This window comes from Heloderma suspectum, chromosome 17 (genome assembly GCF_057233095.1).
Source record: "Heloderma suspectum isolate Gila_16-S chromosome 17, 16-S_ref, whole genome shotgun sequence".
Lineage (NCBI taxonomy): Eukaryota > Metazoa > Chordata > Lepidosauria > Squamata > Helodermatidae > Heloderma > Heloderma suspectum.
The window spans coordinates 10,449,802-10,463,181 of NC_139474.1; the positions used below are offsets into that span (position 1 = coordinate 10,449,802).

Sequence of the window (13,380 nt, forward strand, 5' to 3'; positions counted from 1 at the left end):
CGATCAGCAAGTATTTGTTTCCCACTTTTTTTAACAATCACAGCAACAAAATGAGCCAGCTCCTTAAATTATAGTGTTGAATTGAAGAAAGCTTGGAATAACCAGGAGAGGATTTCATGTGTAGAAGGACTATGAGCTTCATTCAGTTCTGGTACTCAATTAAAACAAATTCCTGGGCTCTGAATTCTTTAATTCTAGGTGTACTTTTTTTCACCTGGTTCCAGTTGGTGGATCTTCGGATTCCAGTAAAAAAACAAAGTAGTTCCTGAAAGTCTGCCCACCCCTGTGCCAGAAACGATCCATCCATGCACCCATTTTGAGGTTTCTAGAGCAGGGGTCCCTAACCTTTTCGGACCTGTGGACACATTTGGGAATTTGAGAAACTGCTGTGGACACCACCACAAAATGGCTCCCACAGAGGATGTGGCTAGTCACATCATGGCTGCCGTGGGGGCCTGCCTAGTTAAAAGTGAGCTAATTATTGAAAGCATTTTTGAAGGGGGCAGGGAGCGGAGAGTTTTGTGGGTGCCAGTTTATGGCTCCCTGCGGTGCTGCTTTGTGGCTCCCTGTTCTAGAGTTTCTGGGGAAAAGAGCTTGAAGAACTCAGGCACTAGCAGTTTGCACTAACAACATTTTCAACATGTCATCCTCAGAAGGCGAAAATGGTGTTCCCAAAATGTCTTGCCAGGGACAGGTAGCTGGAAGTACTGCTCTGGTACATAGAAGCAGTTGGCAAGCTGTCTGGAAGAAAAAGGAAACCACCCTCTTTTTCTTTGCCTAGTCTGTCATAATGACTATTACCTACTAGGCCTCGGTTTATCTGGTGCTTGACTTGACTGCCGGAACATTCCAAATCACACAAGTACATGCAGCTGCCGGTTGATGGTGTCTCTTGGTTTTTATGCTTTAAGAAGCAAAATCATTGTTTTGGTTGTTTTTAACACGAATTCTGCCTCCCCAGTAATTATTTAATTCTAAATTCTCAAGCTGGGGACACCCATATGCTTCCGTATTCCTTGTTTCAGAGCGCTCCGCAGGGAGCGTCTCTCCTTTGCAGTGTTGAGATGGGCACCGCGCCAAATGCGCCAGGCGGGCCTTGACAATATTTTGATGTTTTCTTCTTCTGTGTGGAAATATCCATCTGCGTGAGCAGCTTGGCAATGGTGTTTGGAGTTTTGCAGAACATGTTTTTTGGTGCAAGGCTTGGGTCCCAGAGAGGGCTGTGGGAGATTGCTTGCCTTAATTTTCTCTGTCACATGAAGTGCTGTTCAGAGGACTGCAGAATTGCACGGACTGAACCAGCTGGCTACTAGAATCATTCCTGAACTGTGGAGGGTGAATCATTGCGCCAACTTGATTCAATATCCCCTTTTGAATAATGTCACAGCTGAAGTTGGCAGTGGCGAATTGCTTTGATGTTGTGTATTTAAATTATGGAGGTTTCCGGGGAGAACCTTCTAGGCATAGCGGGAGTGCAGGTGAAATAAATAACTACATATTCACCAGGTGCAAGAAAAAGGTCTGGCAAAGATTTATGTAACATGAAAATTGCACATTCTTGACTCAAATGGAAGTTGCGCCATTCAGAAAGTCTGGCTTTACCGCCTTCATAGCTCCCTCGTTTGGTGAAGTAATAAGCTGGCTATGTTAAGTGCTGCAGTCTGTACCTTTGAATGATTGTAGCACAGTATGTTGTGTGTGGCTATTCATAGATCTACACACTTTAAATACAGAAATAAATGTGGCTGAGTCACACTCACTCGGTAAGGGAATATCCCCATGACCTATAGCTCTGACATTTTGTTTGAGTATAGAAAAAATAGGCCTATAGGCAAAGACATCTGGGCTAGTAGAGAAGTGGAACATTTTGGGTATTTTCTTTCCCCTCCTTGCAAATAGCAAGCCCAAAGTGGCCACATCGTGGATTAGCATCTTGCACAGCACCTAGACAGATGAAATTTGGTAGTGATGTATTCAAAGACTGCTTGAAGACAACGGAAGCCAGAAAAGGGAGGGTCACTGGTACACCTCTCCCTTAAGGTAGGGCGCATAAAGTGTGCCTGAAATGGTTAAGATGTACTTTATGCTCCCATCTTGAGGGAAAGGGCTAGCAATGAATAGCGCCTCCCTCAGGATTTCCCTGTTATCAGAATGCTGAGGCTTACGTACCTATTATCTTGTATCGAAGGACCTAATCCATGTTGCTGTGTGTTTGAGCTTGCCATTTTTGGAACAGAAATGCACAAGTGTTATGTTTTTCTGAGTCAGGGTATGTTGGCCTTGTGGAAAATAACTAAGGCAAGGCCATGTTGTCTCGGCTATTTTTTTGCACCGATGTAGTAGATTCCTCAAAAGCCTGTAGCTGTTGTCTTTGTTTGTTTCGAGAAACTGTTAGGACAGTAGAGAGAAGTTATCTTGTCTCCACAGCAACTTACCCCAGACCTAAGAATCATCGTCCTTACAAAAGTTGCAGGGCTCTGAGAAGAAGCTGGGGGTGATGGTCCAGTAAAAGTTTAATTGATAATGAGCGGACATGCGCGCTAGGCTTGGCTGATGTCACTTATTTAGCCACATTATGATTATAAATGTAACTGGTGAGTGTTGACCTGGGCTGCTTCTGGGTTGACAGAGCTGCCTTCGTTGTACACGAATAAACTCGAATCTTACCTGTGTGTCCAGAGCTTAATTGGAGGGCAGCTGGGCACGGACCTCCAAGTCCAATTTGGACTTTTACCACAGCTTACACATAAATGATGTGGTGGGTGACCAGGCACACTGCCTTGACCTCCTTGGAGAAAAGTTGGATATAAGTAAGTGTGTGTGCGTGCGCGTGAGGGGTGTGTGTGTGAGTCTGTGTGAAAGGTGGGATTTATATAAGTGTGTACATTGTGTACATTGTATATGTATCTATTTAGATATATAGGGACACACACGGACACACACACACACCCCGTATTTGTATGTGCAAAAATAAACACAAATATATAGATTGTGTGTTTGTGTATATACACACACACACACTTTATTTATTTATTTATTTATTTATTTTAATAAATCCAGCCTTAAACATGAAAAAATAATTGATGGGTTGCAGGTCAGATTTCAGGTGGTTTGGGGTGGGGAGGTTGGAGTAGAACTATCAGAATACTTAAAGTACTTTCTTTCCATCCAAATTTGGTTCATGGGTAACTCCACATGCTCTCATGACTAGCAGAGTTTGGAAATGGGACGGTTTGGTTTTTTGTCCTTGGTCAAAATGTGGGCCCTGAAAATTCCCTCAGAACAGAAGCCTGGGTTCTGTTGCCTCTTCAGGTTTGGGTTGATTTGAGGGGGGATAAGGGGGAATTCTTGCAGCCAGGAAGGTGCGTCTAGGCCAAGTGTAAGCCCAACTGGCTATTACATCCGTTGAATAGTCGGTCAAATCATGCATCGGATGAAGTGGACAGTGTCCACGAAACCTTATGCCAAAATAAATGTATTAAGTCTTTAATGTGCCATTAAACCCTTTGTTGTTTTTATTCAAGTCTCAAAACCACAGACGTGCAAACTGCATGTGGATTGAACCCAGCTGAAGGGACATGGAATAGCCTAGTTGGTTCCCTCCATTTCTATCTCCTCAGACATGCCAGTGCCAGCCATATATCATAGCAAACTCATTCTCTGAGTACCAGCCCTTAAATAGCCAAAGCGGCACCATCCATGCATAAGAAGGAGGTATCCACAGGGCCAGAAGTTTTCAGAAGCACAGAAAACTTTTAACAGGGTAAAAAGTGACCTAAGGGGGTGGGTGGAAAACCCTCCAAACACAGCCTAATGAGGCCTGAGCATGCACCTCAGATCTCACTTAGAACATGGGATGCTGCCTTATACTGGCCTGGTTTGCACATAATGACAACCCTGAGTATGGCTTGTCTTTGAATTGAGGATTGTTGTTACATGCAAACTCTGCACTATGGAATAACTATGGGTGGTTAACCACAAGCAACCCAGGAAAAGAACCCATGGTTTGATTGTTGGGTTGTGAACTCTGGGTTGTTAGTGGATAACAACCCATAGTTAAAACAGTACAGGATTCGCACATAACAACAACCCATGATTCAGAAGCAACCCACGATTCAATAGCAACCCAGGATTCAACTCAGCCTATACAGTGGGTTGTCATTTTGTGCAAACCAGGTCACCGAGTCAGAACATCAGACCATCTAACTCAGCATTGCCATCTCTCTCCAGTGCTTCAGAGATGAATCTTTCTCAGCCTGACCTGAAGATGTCGAGGATCGAACCTGGGACCTTCTGTGTGCAAAGCTGGTGCTCTCTGAATCTTTTTCCTCTATAGTGCAGGGATGGGCAGAAAGGAGACCTCCAGATGTTTTGGACTTCAGCTCCCAGCATTCCTGACCATTTGCAGGGGCTTCTGGGAGTTGAAGCCCCAAACATCTGGAGATCTACCTTCTGCCCACCCTTGCTATAGCATGTGTGTATATGTGTGCTGGCTCTTTATTGCCACCTTGAGAGGGTATTATCCTGAAAGCCAGCCTAAAAATAATTTAAATAATTTGGATTAAATAAATTAGTACGTAACAGCCTTGCCTTGGTGGATTTTTGTGGTGATATTGTTGCCTAGGTAGAAATATAATAATCTCCTAATGGGGAAAACCTGGTACCACTATTACCACGCCCTTCAGCTGCTTCTCCATCAGGCCCTCTGCCTTGAGGTAGTTGTGCGGCCATCATAGGCTCATAACCTGCTTCTTCCAGGATGTTTCAAGTCTTGAACCAGAGGACCAAGGAGGTGTCAGGTGGAGATTCTTCAACCTGTGGGCCACTGCCTGGTCCAAAGAGAGGCCCACAGGGAGACCAGTTAATGTGACACATTGTTTGGCCTCTATAAAAGCTTTGAGGCCAGTTAATTATTGGTCTTCTGAGTAGTGGTGCTCAATGAAAGATAATCTCTATCCCCTTTCCTTATTTTGACAGGACATAGGTCTTGATGCTCAGGACATGACCCAGCCATAGGCTGGCCAGGTGTCCTCTTTAACAGATGATCATCCTCTATTTGAAAGCATCCTCTGTTTAAAGGCCTGCCTGGTCCAAGTCTGGTATAAAGATAAAGAACTCTAAGAACTGTTGCCCGTTACCCACAGTTAGCACCTGAAAAGCCCAGCACACGGGTCACCTGGTCACAGTCTTCTATGTTATAGTGAGGTGTGCTCTATTTAAATCATAGTCATGATTTCCAAATTTGTATCTATTGTTATAAATTAGCATTTGCACATTTTATGCAAATCTGTGCTGCCTTTATTGGTGATCCATTTTCTCTTTTGGGGGGTGATTCGTAAGTGTCCACCTTAGACTCACCTCGTATTATTATTATTATTAAATTTATTAATCGCCCATCTGGCTGGTCACCCAGCCACTCTGGGCGATGTACAACATACAATAAAACAGTTTAAAACAATAAAATTCTACAATAAAAACATTTTCTAAAATAAGCTAACCCACCCCAAACGCCTGCCTGAACAACCACGTTTTTAATGCACGGCGGAAGCTCATTAAAGAGGGGGCATGACGGAGTTCCCTAGGGAGGGAGTTCCACAGAGTGGGGGCCACCACAGAAAAGGCCCTCTCCCTCATCCCCACCAGTCTAGCTGTCCTGGCTGATGGGACAGAGAGAAGGCCATCCGAGGCTGATCTTGTTAAGCGGCCTGTCTGGTGCTGCTGGAGGCGCTCCTTAAGATAGGCTGGGCCGGAACCATATAGGGTTTTAAAGGTCAAAACCAACACCTTGAATTTGGCCCGGAAAACAACTGGTAACCAGTGCAACTCCTTCAGCACTGGAGTGATGTGATCTCGCCGGCGGCTGCCTTTAATCAGGCGAACCGCCGCGTTCTGTACCAGCTGCAGCTTCCGAACCGTCTTCAAGGGTAACCCCACGTAGAGTGCATTACAGTAGTCTAAACGAGAGGAGACCAGGGCATGTACTACCGATGGGAGCAGATGGTCGGGAAGGAAGGGGCGCAGCCGCCGTATCAGATGGAGTTGATACAGCGCTGTCCAGCTCACAGCTGACACCTGAGCCTCCATGGACAGCTGGGAGTCCAAAATGACCCCCAGGCTGCGGACCTGGTCCTTCAAGGGTAGCCGTACCCCATTCAACACCAGGTCAACATCCCCCAACCTCCTCTTGTCTCCCATCAAAAGTACCTCAGTCTTGTCAGGGTTCAGCTTCAGCTTATTCCTCCCCATCCAGCCACTCACCGTCTCCAGACATTTGGACAGGGATTCTACGGCCAACCTTGGTGAAGATTTGAATGAGAGGTAGAGCTGCGTGTCATCCGCATATTGATGACACTGCACCCCAAACCTCCTGATGATAGCCCCCAGCGGCTTCACATAGATGTTAAATAGCATTGGGGAGAGGATGGAACCCTGTGGCACCCCACAAGTAAGTGGCCACGGGTCCGAAACCTCCTGTCCCAGTGCTACCCTCTGGTATCTGCCGGAGAGGAAGGACCTGAACCACCGCAATACGGTGTCTCCAATGCCCAACCCCTCCAGGCGATCCAGGAGGATACCGTGGTCAACGGTATCAAAAGCCGCTGAGAGGTCAAGGAGAACAAGGAAGGAGCATTCACCCCTATCCAGAGCCCTCCTCATATCATCTACCAAGGCCGTTTCTGTCCCATGCCCAAGGCTGAAGCCCGACTGAAATGGGTCTAGATAATCAGCTTCTTCCAAGTGTGCCTTCAACTGCACCGCCACCACCCGCTCAATCACCTTGCCCAAAAATGGCAGATTTGAGACTGGGCGAAAGTTGTTCAAAACTTGAGGATCCAAGGAGGGCTTCTTTAAGAGCGGTCTTATCACTGCCTCCTTGAGGGCTGATGGCATCACTCCCTCCTCAAGGGAGGCGTTCACCACCGCCCTGATCCCCTCACCCAGTCTCTCTCTGCAGCCCATAATGAGCCAAGATGGGCAAGGATCAAGTAAGCAGGTGGTCGGCCGTACAGATGAAAGCACCTTGTCCACTTCATCAGGAGGAAGTAGGGATGGGGGAGAATTTCTCCCCGAAACTTCGGGGGGCTGAGTGCCAACGTATTCAGCCCCCCGAAGTTTCGGGGAGAAATTCTCCACACACCCCCGCCCCCCGCCCCCCCCCCCGGGATGGGACTTACCTTTCCCGAATGTCCCTCCCGGCGGCGGGTCCCGGAGGCAGTTTGGCAGGTCTTCGACAGGGGCAGAGGCGGCAGCCGGTCTTTTGACCGGCTGCCGCCGCCGCCATTCCAATAAAAGTAAAAAAAAAAAACGCCCCCGTGATAGGCTACGTGACGATTAACGTAGCCTATCACGGCTAGATTTGCAAAGTCAGCCGTGATAGGCTACGTAAATCGTCACGTAGCCTGTCACGGGTGCCTTTAAAAAAAAAAAAACGCGTACGGCTAATGGCGGCCCCCATAGGGAGCCGCCATTCGCGTTCCTTATTTGGTCTGTAGACTACAGCGACCAAATAAGGAACGCGAATGGCGGCTCCCTATGGGGGCCGCCATTTGCATACACGCTTTTTTTTTTTTTAAGTCACCCGTGATAGGCTACATGACGATTAACGTAGCCTATCACGGCTGACTTTGCAGATCTAGCTGTGATAGGCTACGTTAATCGTTACGTATCCTATCACGGGGGCGTTTTTTTTTTTAACTTTTTATTTCGCGGCCGGGCGAGGCAAGGCGCCTCCTCCCCGGCCTGAATTTCGGCCGGGTGAGGAGGGAAGCCTCCCCCCCCGGCCTGAATTTCGGCCGGGCGAGGAGGGAAGCCTCCCCCCCTGGCCTGAACTTTGGGGGGAGCAGCGAAGCACCTCCCCCCCACCGCGAAGCAAGCTGCGAGACCAGGTAAGTGGCTTTCGTGCACCCCTAGGAGGAAGAAGCTGGAACCTATCCCACAAAACCGGTTTGCCACAGGCCGCCTCTTGCTCACTAACTGTATCCACAGCGTGCAGAGTAACACACCTAATCTGATCAATTTTATCTGCAAAGTGCCTTGCCAAGGCCTCACAGGAGGCCTTAGAATGCTCCAGTGGTTCCGGAGCCACAGGACCGACCAGGCTCCGGACCACTTGGAACAGCCTCCCGGGACAGCACTCTGCAGACGCGATGGAGGCAGCATAATATTCCTTTTATGCTGCCTTCACCGCCACGTGATAGGCTGAAGATACAGCTCTAGCCCGTGTCTGATCGTCTTTGGAGCGAGACCTCCGCCACCGGCGCTCTAGCCGTCTCACCTCCTGTTTCAGAGCTCGTAACCGTGGATTGAACCATGGTGCAGTCCGAGCCCTGTTCAGGGGGAGAGGGCGTTTTGGAGCCACCCGATCTAATGCCCCAGTGATTGCGGCATTCCAGCCACCCACCAGGGTCTCGACCGAGTGGCCGTTGGCGTGCCCCAGAGAATCCCCAAGCGCGTTCAGGAATCCATTTGGATCCATAAGACGCCTGGGGCGGACCATTTTAATGGCTCCTCCACCCCTGCGGAGGGGTTGTGGAACCGAGAAGTCCAACGTCACCAGATAGTGATCTGACCATGACAAGGGGGTTGTGGATATACCCCCGACTTCCAGATCACTCCCCACTTCTCCAGAAACAAACACAAGGTCTAGTGCATGACCGGCTACATGGGTGGGCCCAGTTAGAATATGGTGCAGCTCCCAGGAGGCCATGGTCTCCATGAAGTCCCGAGGTGCTCCTGTGAGGATGGCCTCCGAATGTATGTTGAAGTCCCCCAACACCAATAAGCTAGGGGACTGTACACGCACATCAGAGACCACCTCAAGCACCTCGGCCAGGGAGTCAGTCGTGCAGCGGGGTGGACGGTACACGAGCAGAATCCCCAGACGGCCCTTCGGGCCCAACCTCCAATACATGCACTCAGCAACCTTGGTCTCCCGGAGAGGGGGTCTGGTGAAGACCAAGGACTCTCGGTAGATAACAGCCACTCCCCCTCCCCGATCCCCAGCCCTCGGCTGCTGTGCATACGAAAATCCAGCTGGACACATGGCCGCAAGAGTTGGAGCAGCGGCCTCGGCCAGCCAGGTCTCCATAATACATGCCAGGTCTGCACCCTCGTCCAGGATCATGTCATGGATGAGGGAAGTTTTCTGGGTAACAGACCTGGCATTGCAGAGCAGCAAACGAAGGCCAGAAGATGGGGTCACGCCTCCCCTAACCATCCTTTGGCTTTGGACAGTATGATATTTTTGACTGTGTTAGATTTATTATCCTTGGCGATCCAATTTTTGGATGGCCAATATTTATTATCCTTGGCTATCCAATTCTTTTAAACCTTTATTCCCCTGCTCTTTCACTCTCACACTCCCTTAACCCACCTCCAGTTTGAAATACAGAAAGAATTCAAATGGATTCTAGAAATGGTGGCGGAGGGAGGTGAAATAAAAACCAAACGTGACCATTTCCCCCTGATTATTTTATTAACATGCCAAAACAGTCAGTCCTCAAAGCAGCTTCATGTGGTGACACCATTTGCCATTTGCTGATGGGTCCATGGAACTACACCGCAGCTGGGCTTGGAGGTGATGTAGCGAGATGGTGCTCAGAGCTGTGTAATGGTTGTCTTCAACACAAGTTCTGGGGCAGGCTGGGCCTTGAGCAGAGGGAGTGTGGATTTAATGAAGAACAGCCCTCTCCTGCTGGTGGGATGGACAGAACCAAGGTGTCATGCTAAAGCCTTATCACACTATAGGATGGGCTTGGAGCTTGGTAACGTGTCTAAATTAGCAATGATTGAAGGATCTTCCTCCTTTTGTTTTCCCCCCTAGGAGAGCAGATCTATTTTAGGATCTTAGCAATCAGTTTGTTTAGTCCAGCCATCAACTATTCGGACAAGTAGATTACCGTTCTTAGATCAGATCAGATCTCCTGGCTACTTTTGGACCTTAGCAACTGTCTCTCTGTTAGCTGCTGGGAAATGGTATCAATGAAGTTTTCCTAAGCAAAGCTCATGTGTCAGAAATGAGAAATGGCTTGCAAGGGCTGAGCTTGCATGGTCAGACTTTTCTTAAGCGCTTAATCTGGAAAATAAGATAGACTTTGCAAGAGGTCAGGGGTTAGAGTTTGTGGCAAACCACATGGCGCATTTGTTGAGACTGACCTGTATATTTAGTGGCAGAGTGCTCTTTCAGAAAATTCTAAATTTAACTAGCTTGCAGCTGACCTCTTGCAAAGTATATGTTAATCACAAAAATATGCTCTGGGAGAGAGCAGGACCTTCCCCGATGAGCTATAAGTTTCATATGGCAAGTTCATTTGTAATTGGGGCATGTATGTTTAGTGCAAATTATTCATCTTTTAACATGCTTGCCCACAATGTAGGTGGCAACAGTAGATATTTTCCCTACTCCTTGAACACAAGCACATGGTTACAATGGGGAGTCTAAACATGAGTTATGAATATGGAATCAGGGTTCTATTTTAGATTGAGTTGATCCAGATCTGTATCTTATTGGTCAAAAGAGCAAAGGAAGTGTCGTTTGCTCCTGCCTATGAAAGCTCCTGCCCTAATAAATTTGCTATTATTTCAAGTGCCCTAGAACCTTTTGTTACATTCATACTTACCACCAAAGAAAACAGCAGTAGGTATGAACATGACAAATGCAGAACAGATTTGAAATCTGACAAATTTGGCCTGTTTAGAGTTGCCAACGTGCAGTTTGAACGCTCGCTCTTACTGACTTTGCCAGGTGCATTCGGTGGACGAGAGAAACTTCTGTGTCTTCTCTCAAAGGTGGCATTGGCTCCCCCCAATTATTGAATTCCGTAGGATGGCATGAAACGTTTCAGAGTGCAAGACTTGCAAACAATTTCTTCTCACCACCATCCCCATGAATGTTCTCATAGGGTGGCATCTAATTTGCCATTTCTAATGGGAATTGCTCCCATCTCGTGTATTTATGGGGATGGTGGCTTTAAGGTACTTCAGTTCGTGCTGCATAGCAAAGTACCTAACTCGGCAGTAGAAGAAAGGGGGACACCTTGGAAGTATGAGGTGACCCACAAAGTCACCCTGGGTGCTAGGCCAGTTTTCAAAGTGCAGACATTTTCAATGAATTAAAAATTCATATGTGAGTCTTGTAGCAGCTACCCTTCTACTTCCTGTCCCAAGGGCTGCCTGCCCCCCTGCATTACCGTGCTCCCCCAAAGCATCAATGGTTTTCCATGAAGGACAATGCTACACTGCTTTATCATGGCTATTGGAAGGTGAGAACACCCTCGTGGGTGGGTGGGTGCGTGGGGTAGTTGCATGAGCTTTACGGAAGCCCCTATGTTATTCTGGAGAGAGTCCAACCCTCAGCCACCCCCCAAAACCCAACCCAACTCTGCTTGGAATATATTACAGTACGTGCAAAAAACAAAGCAAAAAAGACCTCTAGCCCCACTTAAGAGGGATGGGGGTAGGATCAGAAGAAACTGAGTGAGCCAGGCTGTGCTTGGAGTGCTTCTGGGGTGGGGAGCAAGGAAAATGGGAGGGAGCAGAGTGGAGAGGGTTTTTTGTCGCCCTGGCTGCTCAGGAGCTGGGGTCCTTTTTCTGTTTCTGGAAGCGCCGGAATTTGCCCTGAATGGCCAGGGCAGCTTTCTCAGTCTCAGGAGCGTTGAGATCAATGTCTATTTCCTCCTCTTCTGCTTCCACCTTCTTGGCGCTCCCAGCTTTATCTGTGTGGAGAACCAGCCAGTGTAGCCGTTAAACACAATAAGAAATGGCATCATAATGTAACACCCGCCCACAGTGCTCCAGGTTTTGGAGGGCCCTCGGGAATGATGCACTTAATGGGCCCCCTCCCTTAATGAGTCTACTTTCTCGGCGCCACAGTCTCCGCTGCTCTTGCTCCTCCTCTTTCTCATCATGGCCACCACTTGCTTGCTTGGCAGTCGGACAGCCAGGGAGCGAGTCGGCAGTGGCATCTCCTCCTTCTCCTTCTCACCACCACCATTGTCTGGGCCAGAGAGAGAGTCAGGAGAGCAAGCAGGTTGCAATGTTGAAGAGGAGGAGAAACTCCAGGGGGCTCCTGTCAGTGGGCCCCTGCTGGGGTGTGGGCCCTCGGCAGGTGCCCAACCAGGCCTACCCTTGACCTATGCCAATATTTCTATACACTCAATTCTCTGCAATCGCAGTTGGCAACAGCCCAGGACCATTTCTGTACGTAAGCCAGCCAACACTCTCTCTCTCTCCTTACACACACACACACACCCAAACACCTTTATTTTCTTAGGTTTGGCAAGCAATAGTCTGCTATAGGCCTAACAACTGCCAACAGTGCATGAAGATGGAATGACACAGTCCTCCATGGTATAACCTAGTGGCCACCATTAGAGGGAGACAACCACAGGCTCGGTGGCAGCCTGCACAGCACACTAGGGATGGGAGAAAAATGGGGCTGCTTCACATTCTCATGCAAACACACCGACTCTCGCCCTTTCGAACCAATTACGTGACTCGAAATGCAATCACCCTTTGAAATTCGCCTTTCTCCAAATTTCGCAGTGGAGTTCGCCAATCAAAAATGTGTACAAAAATTAAGGGAAAGTGCACACTTCTTCCAGACAACCACCTAGCAGGTTCTAGAGGGCACCACGCACACACACCACATGAGTTGCAAAAAAAGGGGGGGAGGGGGAATTGAAATACACACAGGCCGGAAACCCGAAAAGGATCAAGCCCCAAAAAGGAACCGCCCAGAGAGCTTCGGCTATTGGGCGGTATAGAAATGAAAATGAATGAATGAATGAATGAATGAATGAGCATGTTTAAGGTAGCGGCCCTCCCCAGTTGGTGCAGGGTTTGTGTGCATTTTTGCACCTGGACATTTGGGGGGGGGCACAAAATGTATCAGGAAAAACCACTGTCCCTCCCTGAGGAGGCTCGCAGCCTTCAGGGCTGAGCAATGGGCGTTGTGTAACCTAGCAACCAGAAGCAGAGAGCTGCCTGTAACTTACAGCCACCATGCTGCAAGGACAGAAAGCATTTTGCCATCAGTGAGTGCCTAGCAACCACTCACTGATGGGGTCAGAGCATCACTTGTCGCTATATCTCCCCCTCCACTCCTTCTTTCCTTAATATTTCCTGAATGCCAGTCCTCCCTCTCTCCCCGCCCCCCCACCATCTGGTATGGGGCCTACAATTGGGTAAGGATGTGTAGGACTTGGAAGTGAGGGGTGTTTATCTACATCTGATTGCTAGCAGGGGGATACAGACCCTAAAACATAGAACATAGGGAGCTGCCTTAAATCGAGTTGGACCATAGGTCCATATAGCACGTTATTGTTAACACAAGCTTTCCCCAAACTGTGCCGTCCGGATGTGTTGGACTACAATTCACAG

General features: G+C 48.3%; 1 protein-coding gene across 1 annotated transcript in view; it reads right to left on the reverse strand.

Moving 5' to 3' along the window:
• Positions 1-9,453: 9,453 nt before the first annotated feature.
• Positions 9,454-13,380, reverse strand: part of PCP4L1 (Purkinje cell protein 4 like 1) — a 33,318-nt gene continuing 29,391 nt past the window's right edge. The window contains exon 3 of the mRNA XM_084823635.1: positions 9,454-11,714. Within this exon, the coding sequence (XP_084679761.1) occupies positions 11,569-11,714 (146 nt within the window). The 3' untranslated portion in view covers positions 9,454-11,568. The remainder of the gene's footprint in view (positions 11,715-13,380) is intronic.